Raw genomic sequence first — 25024 nt, forward strand, 5'->3', positions numbered from 1 at the left:
TGCTAAGCAACTTAAAAGCCTAAAGCCTCGGTAATCCTCTCGCGAGGCTGCATCTCACGCTGCTTGCATGGGACTCATTATGTCATGAGGGTCCCTCTTTAAAATTCAGCCCCCTGCGAGCTCTGCCGTCCCCCCCTCCACAGTTATGGAAAGGTCCGGCTACAAGGAAATAAAGAGTCTATCGATTAACTGGCTTTACTCCTGCTACACCTGGGGGGGGGGGGGGTCACACCTGCGTCAAGGTGCAACACGCGGTGCCTTCAAGGCCAGAGCTGATCTGGAGTTTGGTCTTCATCCATGGGAGGCTTGGTTAGTACATCTCCAACGGGCAGATCTGCAGATGAGCCCAGCAAAGCTCACGCAACGTTTTTCTAAATGCTAATTTAGTAATTATTGTTGCTTAGTGTATCTCTTTTCCATAGCATACAAAGGAGTAGCATGTCTCTCTGACGCTGCAGCTGGTATTTTTCTGAAAGACTGCAGTTCCCAGCTGCAGCCTGATAAAAACACTTATTGATTTATATTTATTGTACCACACTGCTGCAGACTTGCATTTATATTGCTGGATAATTATTTAAGTGCCTTAAATGGAAGTACGGCACCTTAATCCTCCTGAGACGCGATCGTTGTTATTCCATGTTCGTAACCACCAAGCTAGTAGCCTCACCTCTAGTAACTGTTGTCAAGGCAAGTGCAGGTTCAAATCCCAAGCGCAGGTTCAAATCCCAAGCGCAGGATTAAACCCCAAGTACAGGTTCAAACCCCAAGTACAGGTTCAAACCCCAAGTACAGGTTCAAACCCCAAGTGCAGGATTAAACCCCAAGTACAGGTTCAAATCCCAAGCGTACCTTTTAATTATACTCTTACTCTGAATCACTCCTGTAAACATCCAGGTCTATAATCATTTTCAAAGTTTCTCTATAATTATGTTAAACAACAAAGTTTTACACATATAATAAAAATTGCTACCCAAACAAGAAAATGTTCATTTTTATTTAATCTGAATGCACTGAAGCTGGGCTTTGATCTTTAAGATGGATATGGAGACCAGCTTTAGACTAGTGTGTAGCTCTCATTTACTAATGGCTGTAAGCAAACAGAATCCTTCAGTACAATGAGAAAAGGGCTCAAATGACAAAACTACCGGCTAAAAACCAAAGTTTCTTACTGGTATAATGCTCCGTGATGGACAATAGCAGTGTTCATGTCAGAAATATTTTTGAGGTTCCTTTTACTGTATACAGGTGTATGATAATAATTATTCATTTCATAGTGTAATCTAAGGTGACCTTTAAACGTTTCAAAGGATAATACTCCATCCATCCAACCATCCATCCATAAATTCATCCCTTTTCTACTGCTTATCCAGGGTCTGTATGCAGGTGCAGCAGTCTAAGCAGGCATGCCCAGACCTCCCTCTCACCGGCCACCTCCTCCAGCTCCTCCGGGGGAATACCAAGGAGTTCCCAGGCCAGTTGACAGATATAATTCCTCCAGCGGGTACTGGGTCTGCCCCGGGACCTCCTTCCAGGTGGCCATGTCTGAAGCACCTCCCCAGGGAGGTGTCCTGGAGGCATTCTAGATAGTTGCCCAAACTACCTCATTTGACTCCTTTCGATGTAGAGGAGCAGCGGCTCCACTCTGAGCCCCTCCTGAATGCACCCTAACCCTAACCCTAACCCTAACCCTAACTCCTCACTTTATCTCTAAGGCTGAGCCCAGCCACCCTGCGGATCAAACTAATTTCTGCCGCCTGTATCCCGGATCTCATGGCCACAGGTGAGGGCAGGAACGTAGATCGCCTGGTAAATTGAAAGCTTTGCCTTCCGCATCAGCTCCCTCTTTACTGTGACCAAATGGTACAGCGTCCACGTTTCAGCTGATTCTGCACTGATCTCCAGCTCCCTGCTTCCCTCACTAGTGAGCACGACCTTGAGATGCTGTGTAGCACTACGGGCTCACACCTCCAGCACTGAGGGTTAGGTTCAGTGAGTGTGAGTGCGCCCAGGGCACCTCCTGCTCTGTATGTGAAATAGGCTGCATGCTCACCAGTGGTTACGAGACAGCGGCAGTGGTACCTGAAGCCGCTCCAGAGCAGCACGACAGGGACAAGATTCAAAAGACATAACAAATAAAATGAAAAGCCGTTGTACCGGCTGAGGACAGTTACCATGAGTCAAGGTCGCACTGTAGATGCACAGAAGTCAATGAAATGCCTTATTCTCAAACAGGTCATGAAAAGTTGACTCAAGGATGAAGCAACTACTGCTTTCAGTTCAGCAGAGGCCTCAGCTTAAAAGTGTCCTTGAAACTTTAGGCTTTAATGGAGAGCTTGTGCTGATCGACACAGCAAGAAAATAGGCGTTTTATGAAAGGACTGAACTGGAAAGTAGGCCCCTTATGCTCTCACTCACTCTCCACGGCTTGTTTATATGTTTATAAATAGAGGGAAACGTATTTCTGACCGGTACAATCCATCCATTCACCCTCCAATATGGGATCATGTGGCAGAAAGCACAGGGTACAGAGCAGAAAAAAAATTCCTGGATGGGATTGCAGTTCATCTCCAGGACAGACAGTGACACGCTATGGGAGAAGCACAATGCCTTTGACTGGATGGAGCTCCGCGTGTGCGGACATTAAAGCCCGGAGGCATAAGGCGGGAGACTTACCCAAAACGTAACCTACATAATGTATCTATGACTCTATGACATTTATTTCAAATATGTTACTACCTACTATTCCCTTTCCCTATGAATAATAGAATATGATGGTAAGTAAAGTAAAATATTAAATATTTTTTGAGGGCTGAGAGGCACTGACATGTATATGATAATTCAGGCCCTGGCCGTTCTTGCCCTTACAGAGTGAAACCCTGACTATTCTGACATGAACGCCTGTCTCACTGCAGCACTGCAGGAACCTGCCCTCCATGGCAGACGAGGAATTAGCAAACTAGCAAAATGAATATGTCATGAAACACGATAATAGTAACATGGTTACAGTATTTTTTTTTTCTATTCTGTCAACTGAACATGTCAAGCAATTGCCAAATGTATCATTCATCTGTATCTGCTATCAACTGTGGTAAGTTGCTCCAAGTTTGTGAGGCCTTTGACATCACTGTCGAAGTGTGTCCCTGGTTGAATGACAGCAAGGATACTGAGAAATACTGTCATATATAATTTTATGTGGGAAAAAAGTTTATTATAGGCATCCTCACCAAAGAACAAAGAGTCCAAACATTCAAGGTCCTGAAAGCATAATACATTTTATTTTGAGCATCATCATGCATTAGTTATGTTTGCCATTTTTGTCAATCATTTACTTTTTACATAATGTTCACCATTATGCGTGAAAATGTGCCTATTATCCATTTATACAACCTGTGTGCTTCCTGGTTCTGAATGTACAGATTAACCGTTTAATGACTGCTGCATGCTAATTGTCAGTGAATACACAGGCTCTCGGAGAGGCTGACGCCAGGAAGCACGGGATGCGGCAAAGCGACACAACAGCGCTGCGACTCATGGACAGACTACAGCAGAATTATTCTGCGTGGTGGTTTTTTTCGTTCCACCCTAAATTTATCTATCACAGCATGTCAATTCAAAGTAAAAGATACCGAGAGCCTGCCCCCCCCCCATGTACGCTTATGGGCAAAGCCTACTACCGCATGTAAAGAAACGACACTCTTTATTTGTTTGATTAAAGTGAAGCCGCTCAGGAAGAACACTCAGGCTTTAACCATGCCCGGCTACTGGCCTGACAAAGCAAGGCCAGTGAGGCGATTCAGCCCGAAGATGCGCTCGAATAGCACAGTCAAAGCGTCCTGTCAGCGCGCCAGCGGACGGAGATGCGAACATTTCGGCAGGGAGCGCGCAGGGCGCGCGCACGCCGCTTACAGCCATTATTATTGTACATATCACGCGACGGTGTGAAAAACCTTAAACATACACTTCGATCACCATTTTTGCATTTCTTTAGTTATTTTTTATATATGCTACATGGTATCATCCCGATATAAAATTAGATTTATCATTAAAATAAGTTGTAAGTTGGCCCTTTCCAACCGTTATTTTCCATAACCATTATTTTACGTCCAGTATAACAGACATAAATATACAAGTATCGCATTTTCCAGAAGTTAGCTTAAAATGATATTGTCAAGCTTCCACTGTGCAGCCATCAAACGGCGCCCGAATGAGCTTAGGTGGCCTAGTTGAACGGTGATTGTCCGATCTCCAGAACTCATGTCTAATTTAGTTCACCAACCTATTCTTTGTCTTTTGCCAAACTGCTTGCAGTTAGCAAAGTAACACTGGGTTTTTTTCCTGCACCAGTGCTGGGAGGCTTTTCACACTCATTATTTTGGTTGAATTAAGTATTTACTGATAAAAATTCACTGATAAAAACTGCTATTAAAATTAATTCAAATCCAAATGACTGCGTTGGAGCCTGCATTTGTTGTGGTCAGAGGTCAACACAATGACACTGATATATATATATATATATATATATATATATATATATATATATATAGAGAGAGAGAGAGAGAGAGAGAGAGAGAGAGATCACACATAATTATACACACATAATTTCTTAGTGTTATTGTGGGAAGCTAATCGACCCGGGACAGCCTTACCATATACAATAAACAGAACGATAGTGCCTAAAACCGAAATGGACTTTTAATATACATACTGACGATTAAGAAACGCCTTTCTCTTGAACAGTGGGTGTATCATACACTTAACAGAGAGACGTAAAAATGAAGATAGGGCAACGTGGATTAGATTCTTTGCCTTTAGTCCCTCCCACCGTATATCCTCGCCGCATGCAGTGTTATTTCTGTGCCGTCTGGACACCGTAATCCAGCACAGACCCGGCTGAGCCTCACGCAGGACAGTCGGAGCCGATCGAGTGTCTGTTAGCGCGCACGTCTCCAGGTGAGTCCGCAGTCTTTTTTAGCCACGTATCATCCAGTCTGAGCGCTTCAGTCTGCAGGCATGTAACTGCAGAGACGTCTATATAAATGATCTCGTCTCTCCTGAAAGGTAAATTGCACTTTCTTTAATAACATGGGATTTAGAGAGTCCGTGGGATCATGCGTAAGACTTACGCCAATGTGGTGATCAGCGGCAGGACACCGAGATGGTACATCATTAAAGCGGACAACGTGGTAAACGGCAGTGTTCAGGCAAAACAACGTTTCAGCTGATTGATGGTGCTTCGATGTGCAAGCGAATCGTTTTCGCACGGGACACTTCGACTGTTTCTGCCGATGTCAGTGGATGTTGACGGAGCGCAACGCAAGCCGCAGATCACATTTAAGCGGTTTACTTCTCAGCCGGCACTCCGTGCACTATGTACCGCTCCCTCCCGTTTTCACACGCAATCCTCTGCCGCTGTTGCCCCTGCGTTTGCCCGAACAGTTGCATCGGTAGAACAGAAAGGTGCAGATGGAGTTGTTATTCAACTCAAGGTAAGGTATGTCAGAATTTTAAAGACTTGTTTCTTAAAAAAAAAAATCGGGAAATTTTGAATGAACATCCGAAGACCAGTGGGTGAATTAATCAGACTCTTAACTGCATAGAAAACTCGGTTTGCTTAAATAAAACATACCTCAAATGCGTATGAAAGCCAGAATAGTCATTTTATTTATTTAAAAAGTCTGAAAAATACGTACCCAAGTATTCTTTTAAGAAGATGTTTTTTCTATATAAAAATGAAATGCAGTGTTACCTTGCATGCTTTGGGGCGTCGAGCCTGTGTGTGTTTCCTGTTGCTGGCCGGGTTACAGCGCACTGACGCGAGCCCTGCATGGGCTCGTGCTAAAAGCCATATAAAAGACTTGGGCGCGCGGCCGTTTTGGTGTGAACGCTGCAAGTTGTCTTATCTTTCTGTTATTTATACTTTGAGGAGAATTATAAAGTCGACATTTCTGGACATTTTAAGGGATACTTGCCAGTGTTTGTCATACGTGTGCTGTCTTTTTAATACCTTTTATTATTGTATGACGTGTGTGTACACAAAGCTAAATACTACACACAAACATCGTTTTCTCCATCTTGTATGCCACATATACAGTACAGAAACCACAGGGCATACATTCAATAATAACTGATTATTGTCAATGAGTATTTATAGTGAATATTAATCGTTCGTTTTTAATATATTATTTTATTGATAGAGTAAATTACGTGTAGTTTTTATAACGGTACTTACCTTTTCTTTTTATAAATATCTGTCTGTTAAAAAATAGCATTCATGATATTACTAGTGATTCTCCTGGAAGGGAAATGCAGGTGGGACAAGAATTATTCTTGTGCTTTTTGGGTTGTTGGAGTGAATAACTGTACAAATCCCCCCCCCCCCCCCCCCATCTTCCAATCACTTATCCAATGCAGATTTGTAGTGCAGCTCAGGGCACAAGGCCAGGCTGGACTTAAAGTATTTATGCAACGAAATGTTCATGTCCAAAAATACGGGCAGGCCCAGTTTTTGCCTCTTTTTGTTTGCTGTGGAAGCCTGGAAGATGTGAAATGGAAGGTCGTGTCGGCCATATAGCACAGGGTGTCAGCTGCAGGGAGAGAGGCTGGATGGAGGGAAGCTGAGCTGAAGTGGATGGCTGGGATGTGGCTGTGTAGATGTGCCTTGTACTGGGAGTGTAGGTAGAATATGGTGGCAAACCCTGTGGAAGCACTTATCTGGCCTAAACAGGAGCACGATGATCATATGAATAGGGGCACGAACTCATGAGTGGAATGGGATTCTCAGTGAGGTGTTATGCAAGGAAGCTCACTGGTTCCTCTTTCAGCAAATCAGCTATTAAACTCCTCATCCTGCCTTCTCACACCTGCCCTCAGAAATCTCTGCTGAAGCTCGGGTCAACATGGGACGCAAAGAGGCATCTGATGAGTGGAAGAAGAGGACCGATAACATCCAGGATGTCTTTGACTTCATTGAAATCCTGGGATCGTAAGTATATTTATATTTAAATTTCTTTCCTTATGTAGATATTACCATCATCCAGAGAGCTCCGAATGAGAATCCCAATGTGCCTGGAATGTTGGTTTTATGCACAAATGGCAAATAAAATCCTCATTTCTAGCCTGTAACCTGTTAGCACTCCGGCCTCCTTTGGGAGGGGCCACATGGTTCATCTTAAATAAGAGTCCTGAAGGTGATGTCATATACTGTAAATATGCATATTCTTTCACCTTTAGGTATGCAAATGATGTTTTGTAACCTCTTCTTCTCCCAGAAGCTGTCATAAGGCACACAAACAATATTTTACATGCCACTGAATACATTATTTAACATTTTAAGCAGTGCAGTTGTTTCAGCATGGCCATGTAAGACTGGCCCAGATGAGATGCACGTGTAGGTGGTAATGAAGGCATTCGTGTTATTGGGTTGTTGGTTGCTGGACCTACCTAACAGCCTTTGCACCTGCCAGGCCATGAGTTTGGAGATAATCCAGTTATTGTCAGACAGGAAGTCTGAAAGCTCAGTCATGGAGGCAGCTTTGCTAATTTTTATTTATTTATTTATTTTATTGCTCTGGTCATAGGGAATATGTGGATACCTAGGGGCATTGCACATGGGCAGATTATCAGTTACAATGAGAGGTTGTTTGACTGGTGTGTAGTCTGCTGCACACGTGTGTGTGTGTGTGTGTGTGTGTGTGTGTGTGTCTTTGTGTGGGTTATGTATATATTACCTTGTGGGGACCAGATGTCCCCACAATGTGATGATAAACCTGTTGTTTTGATGTGACCATTTCTTCAGTCCCCATGGGGGAAAATTCAGTTTTATAAAAAAAATTGTGACTGCAATCAAAAAGCTAAAAATGCAAAAAGTCTTTTGTGTGTGTTACCATAATGACAGAGAAACAATTCGTGGATGTGGTTTTCTGCAGCATTCTCATTAAGATTGATTAGAATAATACATTTGTGTTTATCTAGCACCATGTCAGTGATTTAAAAAGTGTGGGAAAAAAAAAACGGTAAGATGAAGAGTGAAAGAGAAAACTCCTCCCTGCAGTAAGGAAGCCTTCTGTCACAGCCGGTGCCTGTTTGCGTACCGTGGAGATCCAGACAGACACTGACGCATAGGGTCTGAAGCCACTGGCTCCTGAGAATTCCTGCTACATCCCACTGTCCAGCCAGCCCAGGTGTCCTTGGAAGGTCTGTAACTTTCTGGTACAGCTGAATGGGCTCTTTTTTCCATGAATAGGATCCACAAAAGAGTGGAGTTTTGCACATCCTGTATCCCAGAACCAGGTCATTGTACGGAGAATGTACAGACTCTGAGAGCCCCTGGCAGAGGGTTTAAGTACTGATTCCGGTCCCCGTGAAGAGGTACTTGTCTGTAGTTTACTTTAAGAAAAACTCAAATATCGTCTCAGGTGCTGGTTCTTTCAGTTCCGACTGGAAGTTAACGAGTGCCATGGGCCCAGATCATTGCAACAGCAATGACAAAAGAAGTGGATGTGCGCTTGTCCCGGGTGGTTGTGGGCTCCCTGCCTCTCCATACGGAGGCGCAGAGAAATGTCCTGATTGGCTGAAGCTGATATTCAGGCTCCCAGCCTCAGCGAGTATCGGCTGCCTTCATTTTACAGGTCACACAGGAGTCCGTGCCTGTGAGAAGCAGTGCATCCGGGAAGGCAGGGAAACAGCCAGTCACCTGTTAACTTCTCCTGTGATAAATGCAGTGTTTCAACACCCTGGGAAGAGGGATGAATGGAGCACGTTTTGTTTTAGATCAGTGGTCACATGGTGTACTGAGTACGTTATAAAACTGTCCCCCTCACCACAGGGTTATCGAAACAGCCACTGGACGTTGTCAGGATCTGCATCCCTAACTATGTCCAGGTGTAGAATAATAAGATGATATCCATACAGATCCTGCATGTCAGGTGACTTTAATCTAACCGAGATCGTTCTATGGAAGTATATCCGTCTGCCTATTTACAGCCCGATCCACTTATGCAGTTATCTGCTGAGCCGAAGGCTGTTCCCCTCGTCCACGTACATCCTGCACAGCCGACTAATCTGCCCGAGAGCGCGTCATTTTCAAAATGCCGCCCTGAGGCTAGACCTAGTCAACCAAGAACAAACACCACGAACTGAACATGCATTTAGTGAGCATATGTGATAGACTGAAGCGTTTAAGCCAAGAAGTGGAAACTTCATTAAAACACGTTTGGTGTAATAATCTAAACTGATTTAGGTCTTTTTCCCACTATGAATGCGCATATCAAGTGGCCAGTTTATGATTAACCCTTTCGGTACGGTGGTGCCAACCTGGTATGTTTATGTTATGATAATTAAAGCAGACAGACAGGTGCCTGGAAATTCAGAGGAGGAACAGGTAAGAGAAAAAGTTTAAGTGAATTTGGACAAGGTGGAGTGGTTGGCGAACCTGACACTCCAGTCAGATTGTTCCAGAAATGCAGCCTTGCTAGGACTTCTGTGCACAGCAGGCCTGGGTATGCTGAGGATGGTTCGCTGCTGAGAACTGCCTACCTGACAGCAGGCCTCCAATCTCACACAGGCTGCTGATAACATGGCCCATGAAGGCTTGGATGGCTGGTGCAGAGGAACTGAAACCACACACTGGGACGTATTGCTCGTTCTTCCTTGTGGTACATGGGGTGTAGCAAACTGATGAACTCTGTTCCAGTCATCAAATCAGAAAGTACATCTAGTACAGGCTAAGAGGGGGGTCGGTGGTTTAATATCACTTGGTCTAGTCAGTCCTGATTGTGCGACGGTTATAGGAACACCAGGATACTGAGAAAGCATCTAAATCCAGGGATCCGTCAGGCTGGTGTCATTGGTTTGAAACGAGTGTTGCGTGTTGAGTGAATATGTTAATTAATTGTGGGGAGTGGTGGTGCAGTGGTTAGCACTGTTGCCCCACACCTCTGGGACCTGGGTTCGAGTCTCCGCCTGGGTCACATGTGTGTGGAGTTTGCATGTTCTCCCCATGTCATCATGGGGTTTCCTCCAGGTACTCCGGTTTCCCCCCACAGTCCAAAAACATGCTGAGGCTAATTGGAGTTGCTAAATTGCCCATAGGAGTGCATGCGTGAGTGATTGGTGTGTGTGTGCCCTGTGATGGGCTGGCCCCCCATCCTGGGTTGCTCCTCACCTCGTGCCCATTGCTTCCGGGATAGGCTCCGGACCCCCCCGACCCAGTAGGATAAGCGGTTTGGAAAATGGATGGATGGATAATTAATTGTTATTATTATTATTGCCTACCAGCCGTCTTGGTTCAGTATTGACTATGGTATGTTTCACAGTAATGGATGATAACTCCTTTGTAGTAATATTTCTGAATTTAAGTGCCAGTTTTCACATCATACATCTGCCCTGGCGTCAGTGCCAGGACCACAACAGGAAGACCTTGGTGTTGTAAAGAACAGTTTCACTGTTACCATAGGAATATATTTATAACCAGTTTCTTTCCTTTGTGGAATATTTCCAAGGGCAAAATGTATCTCTGACATTTACAGTATGAAGTCTGCATTCATTCTGAGATTATTGTCATCCTGCAGTATCTGGCCGCGTGTCTGCAGGTGCAGGATGCAGCTGTAACAGGCCTGGCTCTCTCTGCACCACTTCTTCTGTACGCTGCCTGTCAGATTTAGAGCAGAATGTTAAATACAGCCTCCCCCCCCAAGCTTAAATGGAACTAAAACCAATATATCTAAGGCATCTGTTTCTTCCATGTCCTAGGTGGTCAAATGAAGGTTATCTTGTCAAACTGACGTCAGGCATGAAAGGCACCCATACGGATGTCTGCCTTTCTGGAATAATCCTCATGCCTGTATTTCAAACATGCATTTAAGAAATTCTGTGTATTGTGTGCATTTTTACAGAAGGAACCAAGGTATTCGTAAATGTCAGGCCTGACGTTTCACCCTGGATCCCCCGGTCGATTATTACTGTACTGATGTCTTTCAGGTGTCCCAGTCATTTGCCCTGTATGTCAATTCTGGCTGGGTTGGTTTTTCGTGATTCTGTGCCTCAGTTTCCATTATTTATGGGATTATAGCGACGAAAAGCCCCAGTTAGCGTAGCTTGTAGCTGAGGGTAGCGTACGCACAGAGCGTGCTGCTATATATACGCAGAGCAAAGCCACACTGTTCCTCTTGGCGTTTTTATGTGGGGTTTCGCATTAGACTTTCTACCCTTTTCACAGTTCAGCATTGTTATGTTATTGCTCTGCATGGCTCTATATATAAGCTGCTGGAAATTGAATGGGAGACTATTTCTATATAAAATACCTACAGCTGCTATGTCTTCATGAAGATCTTCAACCTTGTAAATAACTGGGTGTAATATAGGTCAAATGCTTTATTTGTTGAAAAAAATGGTACAAAAAGGCCTTTTTTAGTATTAAAATTATGGCATTTAAACAGTTTGAGTGATTTTAAATTGTGAGACTATAAGAGAATCTCAAGGAAAGTCAGTAGAACCCAGCATAATTCTCTCTCTCATGTGAGTGAGTGAAACAGTTCAGTTAGTCAATGAGCTGCGAAATGATCCCTCACACAGCTGGTTACCTCTCTTAAGGTTTAAGGGATTCTTTCATTTGGATTCAGGCCTGCAGCCCTGCCTGTGTGACTGTAGGGCTGAATTCTCAGCTTGCCTGTGTGTCTGCCTGCCTGTGTGACTGTAGGGCTGAATTCTCAGCTTGCCTGTCTGTCTGCCTGTCCGCGTAGGGGTGCTTTCTCTGAGGTGTTCATGGTGAAGGAGAGAAAGACAGGCAAGCACTTTGCCCTGAAGTGTGTGAAGAAGAAGCCAAAGAGGGACAACATCCTCGAGAATGAGATTGCTGTCTTGCAGAGGTAATAAGGCCATTTTGCCATTAAAATGATTCCTAATACATTTTTATGAAATTTCTAATGGTGTGGTTGATTCACATACAAGTATTATTATGTACTAATTAAGAGCTATTGAAATTCAATCATGGAATTATTCTGTCAGAGAGGCCCCATCGATTAATTCGTATGAGAATATGCTGTTATATACAGTGCCCTCCACAATTATTGGCCAATAAGTGGAGGACGCTGAATATTTTTCAATATACCTGTATGTGTTTTAAAGAGAGAGTATCACTCCAGTCTGGACAGTGATCACAGCTGTGTCATATGATGATGGCGGAAACAAGCAGCTATTTTATTGGGAGGCAACAACAACCTATGAGAATGTTTGATAATGGGGGGGGGGGCATAACTTGATAATTAAAAAAAAATCAATGGCATGCTTTTGGGGGGGGGGGGTTGGTGAATGTAATTTGAATTCATATACTTCCCCCCCGCCCCACTGGCTGGTCCTCCTGTTTTGGTGGCAGGATTAAATCAAAAGCATTGGGTTTGAGCCCTGCAGGCACCATCACAGATAAAGGCCAGAGGTCAAAGGTTAAATGTGGGCTGCTTTCATTTTCCTGCAGTAGTGTTCAGCTGCAGTTCTGCGTGTCTGAGCGTCGCTGCCCGTTTCTCTTCCAGAATCAAGCATGAGAACGTCGTGGGTCTGGAGGGCATCTACGAGAGCCGCACTCACTACTACCTCCTCATGCAGCTGTGAGTCCTGAGCTTCAGCTGAGTTACTTAATCCATTTCGATCTGGATTCCTGCCAGCCTGTGCAGAACATCACTCAGGGGTTTGCACTAGATTCCGGGTGGTCGCATTAATGTCAAACTGGATCATTGTAGAGTTTGAGGCAAATATGTTAAGCTGGGCATTTGACATCTGTGTGAGCTTTGAGGAGGACTGAGTTTAGGATGGCCTGCAGGGGGCGCAGTGCATGTTGATTGCCTTTTCCCCCTCAGCGTCTCCGGTGGCGAGCTGTTTGACCGCATCCTGGAGCGCGGCGTGTATACAGAAAAGGATGCCAGCCTGGTGATCCGGCAGGTGCTACAGGCAGTCAGCTATCTCCACAAGAACGGCATTGTGCACCGTGACTTGAAGGTGCTCTCTTGCAGCTCTACACACGTTAGCTGTTGCTATGGATACCTCATAGAACAAGCATTGTTAATGATCAGGGCCATGTGTGTGTCTGCTCACCCCAGTGGCTTCCTCTAAAGTAACAAGAAAATCTGGTTTAAAAAAATCCTCAAACCAAGAGGCAGAGTGAAAGGTACCTGATAAAGATACGGACTTGCAGTCAATGGCTGTCAGCTCAGATTTCAGCTCTTGTCCCATAACACAAGGTGCTTCACCCAAACAATATAAAGGATCCAAGTTCTGTCTTAGCATCTCCTGCGCCTTTAATGCAATGAAAAGGACTGAAACTACAGACCAGCCTCTCACTTTCCTTGCAGCCAGAGAACCTGCTGTACTACAGCACAGATGAGAACTCCAAGATAATGATCAGTGACTTTGGCCTGTCCAAGATGGAAGACAACGGTATCATGTCTACTGCCTGTGGGACGCCAGGATATGTGGGTATGGAGTGCAGCTGGAATTAATGGGAGGTGGAGGGAGATCACCAAAGAGGGAGTAGACCCTGAAAACGTAGCCTGTTCATTTGGATTAATCTGTGTCTATTTATTTTGCGTTAAAGCAAAATTTATGGTGATTGAAGGCTTCAAATCTGATTAAAAAAATTACACTTAAGAGTAAATGCTAGATGCATAACATACATGGTCAATAAATCATATAATAACTTCACTCATGCTAAAAGGGTAACTGAGAAAACGATTCATTCATGATCAAATATCCAGTTAAATATACTGGTAAAAATTTCAGGTTACATTGGATATTAGCTATACAGATAATTCCATAACCAACCCACTTGTTTTGCTACCCGTAGCCCCCGAGGTTCTGGCTCAGAAACCCTATAGCAAGGCTGTGGACTGCTGGTCCATCGGCGTCATCACCTACATTCTGTGAGTACGGCATGTGGAAGAGGCAGGGTGTGGAGATGGGAGTATCAGTGGTGCAGTGAACAGCAGAAATGGAAAGTTCAGGTTCAGAAAGTACAAATCCCGACCAAGATTTTGTTTCAACCAACCACCTGAGTATAAAGAGTCAAATTCACTTGGTATTCATTTGGTTGGTTGAAACAAAATCTTGCTCTGGATTTGTACTTTCTGAACCTGAACATTCTGTGTCTGGGGAACAGCAAACGTGCTTAGTATTAAACTGGGGTTAATCTGTGGCAGGTGTTCATGGAAAACAGGCATCCCCCTACATTCTGAATACACATGATATGTGTAAACGTTACATTGTTCAGCTGTTTTGCATCCTGTTATCTGTAGTGAATCAAATGAAGCTTTAAGAACCATTTGCTGTATTTTCTGACCCCACTAGGCGGTGCTCTATGTTCAAAAAAAGGACTCGAAACATAAAGCAAACCAAGAGCGCCATCTAGTGGGGTCAAAAAATACAGCAAATGGTTCATGAGCCTATACGTTAATACAAGAAAGATTTCTGCACATATTTGCTACATTTTTTGAAAGAGTAAAATGAATATATATTTGTATTGTAACATTTGGTGTCACTCTTTATTGTGTAATGAATGAACACATGTAAATTCTGTTAAATGATTTGAGTTTTTGCTATTTGGTTCAGTCACTGTTTCTACTTAATTTTTTATTCTTTACATCTGTTCAATTCTTTCACGCCCCCACTGCAGGCTGTGTGGATATCCCCCCTTCTATGAGGAAACAGAGACTCGGCTCTTCTCCAAAATTATGAAAGCACAGTACGAGTTTGACTCGCCCTTCTGGGATAACATCTCTGACTCCGGTAAGTGTGCTGCACCCCACCAGCCATTCGTGGCAACTCCCCCCACAAGCAGAGCATACTGGGTTCCTGCCAGTCACAAGAAAGATCATTTGCGTAATAGATACAAACTTTGCCTTATCTGATGTTGAGACATTGGCAGGGCCAGTTCATCCCGAAACTGAAAGGAGGCTCTAGTGATATCTGTCCATCTAACATTCTTTCTGTGGCGATTAAAGTGTCAAATATCTCTTAGCAGAAATGATGACCCGGTTACTCAAGATAATCCATAGACTGTAATGAGCAACTTGATGTAGGAGCTATTTTCTTCTACCGAACTCCACACAACAGGCTTTTCTTGTTGCTTCAATCACCACAGAAAGAACGTCATTCAGTCCCATTATATTAGTGAGAAGGCCAACAGCTGATATCTCCAAAACTAGGCAAGTCCCAACAGAACATCCTCGATGTATAGGTAGCATTAACGCCCCAGCAGCTCTTTTTCAGTTTTGGGGTGAGCTGCCTCTTTAAAGCTGAGAAACCCGGAGAAACCCGGGCACAGTGCAGTTGCTGATTGCTGGCCTGTTATTTCTTTTTCTCAGCAAAGGATTTCATCGGAAACATGATGCAGAAGAACCCGAGGATGCGTTACACCCCAGAGCAGGCCCTCCGACACTCGTGGTAAGTCCCCCCCCCCCAATGACGAGGGGGTCAGACACGTCCATCAGCGGCACGAAGCAGGACACACAGATGCTGCATTGTCAGAATGTCCTCCTTATGTTATCCTTCTCCCTTCCCTGGTTGGTTTAATACGCTGATCTTTCAGTGTGATACATTCCTTCATTCTTCACTCAGCATTAAACCAGCATGAAGTAGGGTGGTGGCCTTCAGCCTGATCTTGTTTTGAGTGACCCATGACCTTTACTGCCCACCTCCCTCCCCAGGATTACAGGGGAAACAGCCCGCTCCCAGGACATTTACCAGTCAGTCAGCCAGCAGATCCAGAAGAATTTTGCCAAGTCCAAGTGGAAGGTGAGGGCCAGGCTTTGATATAGTTCAGCAGAACCAGTCACACTGTAAACAGTGTACGGCCCAGTTTAGTCCTCCGTTTAAAAATCCCTACATTACCCTACTGCTGCTATGGTGACGTACCTTTGACAGTAAACACTACTGCCCTGCTTCCAGCTAGACAAAAACACCCTACTGTTAAACAGCCTTTCTGCTTTCTTTACTGGCAGAGAACTTCCTGAACGTGTCTGGAAAATGTTGTGTGGCCCCTGTGTGTTGCAGCAAGCCTTCAATGCCACCGTGGCCATTAACCACCTGAAGAAGCTGCACCTGGCCCACTGCGAGGCCCTCGCTGCCAGTGCTCAAGCCCTCGAGCAGCTCCCTGACGTGGAGATAGTGGATCTGTCGTCTCCTGAGGAGAGCCGGCGGGAGCTGGAAGTCGAGGACCTGGAACCTGGACCGCACAGCCGCACTGCGCTTCCTCTGGGGCCCAGTGAGACCAAAGAGCATTGCTATGCGCTGAGGAGCAGCCACAGTGAGCCGGGCCGCAGCCTTAGCATCGCCGCGAAGGACCGGCATCCCTATCGCTCTGAGCCCACCAGCCTCAACGGGGCAGCCTGCCAGTGCGTAGAGAAGATGAGCACCTTAAGCGGACTCTTCGCCTTTGTTAATTACTGTTTTTATGGATCTGTATATATAGCTGCATTTTTTCGAGGTCTCACTGCTGATGACTGGTTAGCTCACAACTCATTTCCCATTTCAGCTACAGCACCGTGACCATTGGAACCCAGGACACCATGCAGTCCCTGCAGACTGGCGTGTGCTCCGTCATGTGATCACGGCAGTATGAGCAGGACAGAGCAAGAGTGAGTGGGTTCATCAGGCATGCCTCCACATGAACAGACACACAAATGCATGTCTGTATGCGTATTAGAGCACTTACCCACACAGACAGACAGACTTAATCATTGTTATGCTAGCATGTTTGGGAAGTTAATGGATGTCAGCACATAATTACCCATAAAAATACTGAACATTCCAGACTTTGCAAGACAAACATGAGCCAAATGAATAGTTTGTTTTCTTTTCTCATTGAGATTCTTACAGTATAGAAAGTGTACCACCAAGGTGTCTGTATGCAGTTAGTGTCTTTCGATCTTATGTAATGCAGAAGGCAAGAAAGGCCCCCAGACGTGATTTGATTAGAGCCTTTAGTTTGACCCAGACAGAGCCCTAACGGACATGCAGCCTTAGAACAAGCCCAATAGCTAAAGCAGAACTCCAGCTACATCAGTGTTCAATGAAAACAACACCTTTAGCCATTTCCCATGAAGATTCAGCAAATGTTCTGTCTAGTGCAGAGAGCTGCACAATAAAGCCAGTCACACGATCAGATGTTTATCTCTATCAAAGACACAGAGATCTCACCTCACCCTTTCCTTTGCCTCCAGGTCTGACGGCTTTTGTGCTGAAAACTCAGCTTGACAGTGGTTCAGCTGGACCTGCCCAGATGCATGTTTGTATGGATGTGGGTCACTCTGACTGGCTGAGTGAATCCAGCACGCAGCCCAAGCAGAATCACTCTGAAAGTAAAGCAATGCAGAGTGCCTGGAAAACCTAAAACAAACACATATGTATACAGTGTCATCACATACGTGTTCTATGTTCCGTATGTTCAAAACAGGCCACAAACTCACTATTGTAAGTGGCTAGTGTTGACTTTGTTGCTTTGACCGACGGAGTGTATTTGAACGTGCTGTGTCCGTTGCTCTGTGACTGAACTTGTGTAAAGGACTGTACAGCAAAAATGGGCTGCGCTTAAAAGTCCAGCTGGCGCCGTCATCGGTGGACAAGTGTGCTTTCAGCCGTGGGATGTTGGACTCCCACTGGACCATACTGGCAGAACCAGGGTTACGCCTCATTTCTTAGCACTCATCCCGGGGCATCCTGGAAGGTAGGCGCGGATTTGCTAAGCGTCTGCTGTACTGTCATCTGTACTCATGAGGGCGTAGTTGAGCTGTCATTCAGAAGGGGACTGTGGAACCCTGTGGTGGGAGGGAAGGAGAGCCTACGGGAGGTCAGTGCTGCCATTCCACGGAGGATTTCCTGCAGAGGAGTAGTGTGCTGTTCTTTGGGATTATTTTTGTACCTTTCTTTGTAAAATCACACATTCCTAGAGCGTATGGAATGATGCTGCTCTTGAGGGTCACCCACAGCTCGCCTACAGCTGCGAATGTCTTTGAGTTTTGAAAACTTGAGATTTGCCAACGTGCCAATGCTCATTATATCAGGGTGAGGTGGTGGTGGGGGGGGGTTCACTGTTACATATTACATATGAATGTCTATGACTGTAATCTGGTGTGTAATCTGTAATCTGTTATGGAGATATAATTATTACTGTAGTTCTGCTATTGTCACGGCCGGAATACAGAGTACAAGCTTTTGTTGTGTAAATACAAAAACACGCCGTCTGATCCCGAATAAAGCCTGGGGTTAACGCCACGGGGGGCTCTTCCTGTCACAGGTGCATTTCAGGGCTCAGACACACCAGTCTCCTAAGCTTATGGAGCTGATCAGGGCTCTCAGATGTACTGTGCTCACCTTCCCATAGGCTTGTGTTCCTGTCAAAGCCAAGTGGAAAGGCCGTCTGCCTGCTGACGAAATGCTCGCTAATAATCCTGTTAAATCTCCAGACAGGGGCTGTAGATTGCACATAATGAGACAAATCACTATTTGTACTTGCCTGCTGTAATGTGCATAACAAAACAACATGAGTTCTGTTCAGTTCAATTTGTTTTATTTAGTACCTTTCATGAGTCACCCCCAGGCACCCGGCATGGATGTGTGCTAACATATTACTACATCATCTAGACAAAATAATACATGAAAAATGGAATATGTTTATGCAACCTATACTCAGCCCTCTCTTTATGCAACCTATACTCAGCCCTCTGTTTATGCAACCTATGCTCAGCCCTCTGTTAACGTAGCCTATGCTCAGCCCTCTGTTTATGCAACCTATACTCAGCCCTCTCTTTATGCAACCTATGCTCAGCCCTCTGTTAACGTAGCCTATGCTCAGTCCTCTGTTAACGTAGCCTATGCTCAGTCCTCTGTTAACGTAGCCTATGCTCAGTCCTCTGTTAACGTAGCCTATGCTCAGCCCTCTGTTTATGTAGCCTATACTCAGCCCTCTGTTTATGTAACCTATACTCAGCCCTCTGTTTATATAGCCTTCACTCAGACAGTCATAGACTAGGCCTTCATATTTTTCTGTTTAACACGCTCTTCCCGTGGCACGCTGAGTTGCAGTATGACCATGCTCTTCACTGGCTAAGCTACCAGGCAATGCCATGTCTGATGCCGGTTGTGTGAATCTGATGACGAAGCATGAGTTACCTGTTGAAGTCTGCCATTAGCTGCCAGTCCTGTGTCATGTTGAGAAGCCCTGAAGGTGCTTTTTGTATTCTCGTGGGCTTCTCTTTGGGTCTGATGACGCAAGTGGCTGACTTTGAGGGCTTGGACCTCCAGCAGGTGGTAATTTTGGTGTAGATCATCTCTGTGACAGTCTAAGTACCTGTTCACATCACCAGCGATATCACCCTTCCTCCTAAACCATTGGATAGCTGCTTGTAATATACTCAAGGGACCCCTTCCCTGCCAAAGGGAACCGAGTCTTTTAGTGCTGGTACTTGACTGGAAGTAGATGGAAAAGGGAAAGTACCAAAAGTACAAAACCCGGTGTGGTGGGAAAGCAGCCATAGAGGCTGCAGCCCGGGATGATTCCCACCTCCAGTCGATCCCGCTCAGACTCTCAGCCTGACATCGCTGTGATAACCCTGGGTGAGATCCCTCACCCGGGCTGGAATATGGTGCTTCTTCAGCATCTCCACCACCAGCTTGTGGGGTACAAAATACAAAATTCGACTACAAAATACATAGATTGTGTGATTCTAATATTCATTAGGGTTGGATTGCACATTTGGTAAATAACCTTTTATTAGTTTTTACACTGAAACCAATAAACACCGATGAAGAGATCAGCCGATACGGAAGATGTCAGGAAAAGAAGAGAAGTGCTTCTGCGGCTGCTACACTCCACTCCGCGCTGGACCTTACGCTCTCAGACGACACGTGTGTTTATTTTTAATAATTTCAGGTCGGAGTTAACATATTGCGAGCTGATTTCCACAGTTTGTTTCTACCATTTTTACAGTGTGTAAGCAGTACTCCATTTTAACCGTTACCAAGCCCATGGAGAGGGACCTGAGGTTTATATCAGAGAAAGTGCTCGTAGCTCAGGATAAGAGGCCGCAGATTAGAACACGGCCTAAAGACTTTAGGTGTGAAAATGGGTCAGTCCCTGTGACCTGTGCTCTCTGCCTCTCTCACACACAGACTCCAAATCCCCAGTTTGGGGCACAGTACGACCACGCAGCCCCCATGCAGCCCCCAGCCGCCTAAAGTGCATGACCTCTGTACACCGCCTTCTCCCTCTGGATATGGATATGTTGGCCTTACAACAGAAACACAAATGGTTGCTCAACCCCTAACCCCCCACCCCAACCCCCCCCAAACACACACACTGCCTCATTTTGCACTATGTGTGGAGACAGAGCGAAGCCGCAGCTGACCCCCTGCCTCGATGGCCCCCAAGGACAATCAGTCTGGCCGACACCAGGCCAGAGATCATGACGCAGGGCCCTGAAACCGGAGTAAAGTTCCTGTGCGTCTGTGATTTCCACATCCCCGTGGCTGTCTGGGTGGGCAAACCAGCTGCTCGGGAATTTTGAAAGCTCATTTGCTGAGGCAGCCAGCAGTGTGACGGTCTCCCGCGGCCTGCTGCGCTGCCGCCTGCTCTCTCGTTTCTGCCTGCGCTGTCGGAGGCCATCGCCAGGCCCGTCACACCTTATTTTTAGGTGTCTGTGAGGGATGACGTCGCAGTTAAAAAGAGGTTCATTGCAGCACTGACAGCAAATAAACTGGAGAGAGAAAACAGTGAGCTAAGCTGTAAATATGCATCACAGGCTTGTGAGGATGCTCAGCCATTTAGTGGGCACCCCATTCATTGTATGCATCTCTCTAATGTTATTTTTCAATATACTCAACAGTCCCGTAACATGCAGAGCCAAGCATCCCCTTAGCGATGCCTTAACGACAGGTGATGATGTCATTTCCACGGGGAGGCAAGCAGATGCAATCAGGGCAAAGGTTTCCTGAGATTCCTTCTCATCATGTGTGCAGTGCATTGATCAGGTCAGTTCAGTTCAGAGAACCTGTGTCCCAGTGTTTTCATGCCTGTGTGTCCACACTGGGCTGTAAACAAAGGCATGTTGGTCTCAGAAACCTTCAGAACTGTATGTCAGGTTTAGGAGCTTTAAGACAAGCAGAACACCAAGGATCAGCCATGAAATTAAACAGGCGCCTGCATTTTATTTTCCCTTAATGATAATAAGACTGTTTAGAACTTATTCCTGTCCGTTCTTTCCTGTTAAACGTATCATTGGATCATGACTACAGGTCTCCCTTTCTGCAAAGGCAAAAACAAGTTATTTTTCATTATGCAGAGTGGAACTATTGGCGTGACCTGGACTATTGGTGTGATAAACATTCATGCTGGTGTGTATTTTTAGCTCTCTGAAGGGGGGGAGGGTTTGGCTGGGAATAGCTTGACCTTAAGAATGACAATATTTGCATTAGGCAGATTGCACTGTGAGACAGAATGTACTCTTACCTACAGTATAAGGGTGCGAGCAGTGATGTGTTATTAACACATACAGCATTAATATGGGGTCCAACCCCACCCCCACCAGTAAGGTTACATGTACCATGACAATGTGGGGTCTAACCACACCCCTGCCAGTGTGCATTAATGTGGAGTATCTTTACGGTGTCCATGCAATGTGTAACACAATTGCTACAGTGCAGCTGACAATCAACTATAATAATGGTTTTATTATTTTATTCATATTAATACATAAGAATACAGAATGATATATCAGACCATCCTCAAGACGTCACAGGAAAAACTGTGCATGAAAGCATCAGAAAACATGGAGATACTCAGCTCTTAAACAAAGGGTAACTTGTGATTTTCATATTTAAAGCACTAGGAGTGGAATGCACACCAAACAGATATATTTTAAGTAAAAAAATAACAACATAAGCGGTTTTGAGTGAGATGGGATGGATCCCTGGACGTGTTAATGGACTGTGCTGCTCATGGCTACATTTGACCTTTCTAAATAAAACTATTTCAGAAGAACTGACTTAGACAACCCTGACCTACTGTAACTAAGCTGTCTGTATAGCCCACGGGAATGAAGGCTGGCCTTCCCAAGATCACACATCTGGAGCCCCTCCTCTCTGCCAGCAGGTGTTCTGGTCTGGGCTGGTCTGGTCTGGCAGAGCATGACAGTCAACCATCAGCACAGGTGCAGCTTCCCATCATCTCCCATCCCTGTGATGCCAGTCATTTATATCTTTATGGCTTTAAGATCATTTCATAACTCCAATGCAGAGCCAAGCTGGCTGAAGCTCCTGATTGGCTCTCTTGGGCTCCTCCAACTGAGGAGAACATGCCATACATGCATTTATGATATAGTAGCTTGTCTGCATTGTGTGGCGAAATCACCACTGTTTCACAGCTAAGCAGAGCCTATTGTCCAAAGCAGTTTACTTACTCACTTTTACTGGAGTAATTTGCACTTATTTTGCAGATGCTTTTCTCTAAAGCGGCCTACATTTCAGAGAGCAGGCTCAGTCATTCCCTGGAGTAACTGAAGTTAAGGGCCTAACGTCTGACGTCACTCTGCCAAGCACAGGATTTGAACTGGCAACCTTCTGATCACAAACCGAATCAAATAACAGTGTTGGGTTTGTCATCATTTCATCAGCCAATTTCTCTGTCCTTCAGAAACGACGAAGGTGCTACAGACACCTACAGGTGCAGTGCACAGAGTGCAACCTGTCCAGTACAGTCCAGCTGCGTTTTTTCAGAGGTTCGATGAGCATGATGTCACTCCCTCCCTGTCTTGAGACATGCATATACAGGAATACATGCACATAGAAGGACGCGGCTCCATCATGAGCCCGCATTCAGAGGCTGTTCTGCTACCTGAAGCCACTGCTCAGTTGCTTCTGTTTAGGACATTGATGTGAAAGTCAGTTTCATTCTGGCCAGTATCATGCAGCTGATACCGAAGACTGGTCTCCATACAGTAGTAGATCCTGGCAAGGGCAACAATTATTAGTAATTGCCCAGGTTGGCACCTTCTGAGGGGTGCCAACCTAGCAAACCATGGGCACCCTCCCCACTGGCCGACAACTTTATCAGTCATCACCCCTGAAGCCCCAAAGCTGGTGGTCAAGCTTGCCCAGGGCGTTACATAGGGCATTACATAGGGTGTTACATAGGGCATTTCATAGGGTGTTACATAGGGTGTTACATAGGGCATTTCATAGGGTGTTACATAAGGTGTTACATAGGGTGTTACATAGGGCATTTCATAGGGTGTTACATAGGGTGTTACATAGGTGCCATGCACTACTGCCCCCATATACCACATTACATTAAGAAAACGGGGAAGAGGGCAGCCAGGCTGGTGCTGAGATTTGCCCAACTTGCTAGTTGTGCAAGGAGGTCTGGCAAGGCAGGTGTGAGTTATCTAGCTGGATGGAGCTCTCTGCAGGTCTGGGGGAAGACGTTCATGCAGGCCAACAGCTGTGCTTTGCTTCCAAGTCACTCAGGGGTGAATGGTTTACAGGCAGAATTAGCAGAATTTTAAAATAAAAAGCATCTTTAAATTACTATGAATATATTGCATAGGTCGCATGTTGATGATGTAACTTTTCATTAAGGGTGTGTTTCAGGGCATTACAGCAAGAGTCCCACTTTACAATAAGACAAATGATGAAGGCTTAATGAATGGTTTATAATTTAGTGTATTAATTAGGCTGTAACACTGTAAATCATAAATAAGACAATTATAAACAAGTTATAATACCATTTTCTTTTCACTGATGAGTTACTATCATTTATATGTAGCCTAACTATAAAGTGGCAAAAGTTACATTACAATGTATTAATAAGGTTCATTTCTGGAATGCTGCAATAGAGGAGATCATTGTGTGATACAAAATCTAAAGTTGTATCACATAACAAAAAAGGGCATTTTACTCCAGATGTTTACAGTTTTAATATTAAAAGACTGATTGATTACTTTAGAATATTTTAAAACTGATGCATTAGTTGCAGAATTTATTCCTGCAGGGAACTGAAAGGTGCATCATAATGAACAATGCAGCCAACATATGGGACAGTATTGCAACATTGTAACACTGTCTATGCAGGCAGGCTATCTCATAATTACAGTCTGCCAATGCACAGCCTCATTCATACTTTTATATATATATATATATATATATATATATATATATAGGAATATATACAAAATGCTCTAAAATCAAACTGTTTGACCAAAATTGAGAGAGACGCTACAACTGATTAAATTAGTGTATTTTTTAAACCTACTCGTCGTAATTAGAGCATGTGCAGCTTACACTGCTTCCACACGCAGAGTCACCAAGGCTTCTGTGGACAGCCTCCTGAATCTGCAGCTAACGAACGGCTTTCTCGTCTCCCATACTTTGAAATGACCCATGGGTTTGCAGGGGCCAGTGTGGCTGAGATTTGGCCTCATTAAATAAGCATGACCTTGTCAGACTGGCTGGCAGGGTGGCCTACCCACTCTTTGTAGGTAAAGCTGCTCGATTTTGCAAGAGGTTGCTTCAACTATCCCGACCTCTGGGATGTTGTGAGGCCCTGCAGAGAGCAGTTAGAGGTGACGGCCAGCAGGGGCAGCATTTCGGGTGGACTGCACCCTTAGACTGCCGGAATGCCTCAGCGTGGCTGACTGTCTTCCCTGCGATATTTTTTAAATGTTCATGCTTATTTATCTTTTGAAAAATCCAAATAAAAACTGAGGGATTTCAATGGCCACTAGGTGTCAGTATTCAGACATAACACACGGTTACCTTGCACCCACTGGGCTCTGTCATGCAATTAGACAAAGTGACATCTCAGAATTACCCCTAGTGTGTAAGTGCAGCGTCCTGCCAGAGACTGGAGGTCCTCCGTCCTCCTGGGACAGGCCTGTCATGACCCTCTGCTGGGTAGGTAGCTAAGTGAGATGGATGCATGGATAGATAGCTGGTAAATGGTGTGCATCTGCAGTCATTCACTGTTATCCAGTGTCTACTAGTTATCCTA

The 25024-nt window shown here is 44.9% G+C and overlaps 1 protein-coding gene across 3 annotated transcripts; it reads left to right on the forward strand.

Annotated features, from left to right (window-relative positions):
• Nucleotides 1-4641: 4641 nt before the first annotated feature.
• On the forward strand, nt 4642-18255 carry camk1gb (calcium/calmodulin-dependent protein kinase IGb). 3 transcript variants are annotated; one of them, XM_049003107.1, is made up of 13 exons: nt 4642-4950; nt 6871-6982; nt 11739-11864; nt 12525-12599; nt 12849-12987; nt 13341-13464; nt 13832-13907; nt 14657-14769; nt 15348-15426; nt 15690-15777; nt 16036-16376; nt 16517-16619; nt 17205-18255. In XM_049003107.1, the coding sequence occupies exons 2-12, from the start codon at nt 6897-6899 to the stop codon at nt 16587-16589; spliced, it is 1320 nt and encodes a 439-aa protein (XP_048859064.1). In that variant the 5' UTR covers nt 4642-4950; nt 6871-6896; the 3' UTR covers nt 16590-16619; nt 17205-18255. The 3 variants fall into 3 exon arrangements, with proteins under 3 accessions (XP_048859064.1, XP_048859063.1, XP_048859065.1); XM_049003106.1 differs by lacking the exon at nt 4642-4950 and adding an exon at nt 5002-5486; XM_049003108.1 differs by lacking the exon at nt 4642-4950 and adding an exon at nt 5362-5491.
• The last annotated feature ends 6769 nt before the right edge of the window (nt 18256-25024 follow it).

The sequence above is a fragment of the Brienomyrus brachyistius genome, unplaced genomic scaffold (genome assembly GCF_023856365.1).
Source record: "Brienomyrus brachyistius isolate T26 unplaced genomic scaffold, BBRACH_0.4 scaffold74, whole genome shotgun sequence".
Classification (NCBI taxonomy): domain Eukaryota; kingdom Metazoa; phylum Chordata; class Actinopteri; order Osteoglossiformes; family Mormyridae; genus Brienomyrus; species Brienomyrus brachyistius.

What these genes read in the sequence shown, in the direction of transcription:
- camk1gb (XM_049003106.1), top strand. Translation starts at nt 5,369, where the DNA reads ATGTACCGCTCCCTCCCGTTTTCACACGCAATCCTCTGCCGCTGTTGC. An exon ending in TTGTGCACCGTGACTTGAAG is followed by an intron (nt 12,988 to 13,340) that starts GTGCTCTCTTGC and finishes CTTTCCTTGCAG; the next exon opens with CCAGAGAACCTGCTGTACTA. An exon ending in GGATAACATCTCTGACTCCG is followed by an intron (nt 14,770 to 15,347) that starts GTAAGTGTGCTG and finishes TCTTTTTCTCAG; the next exon opens with CAAAGGATTTCATCGGAAAC.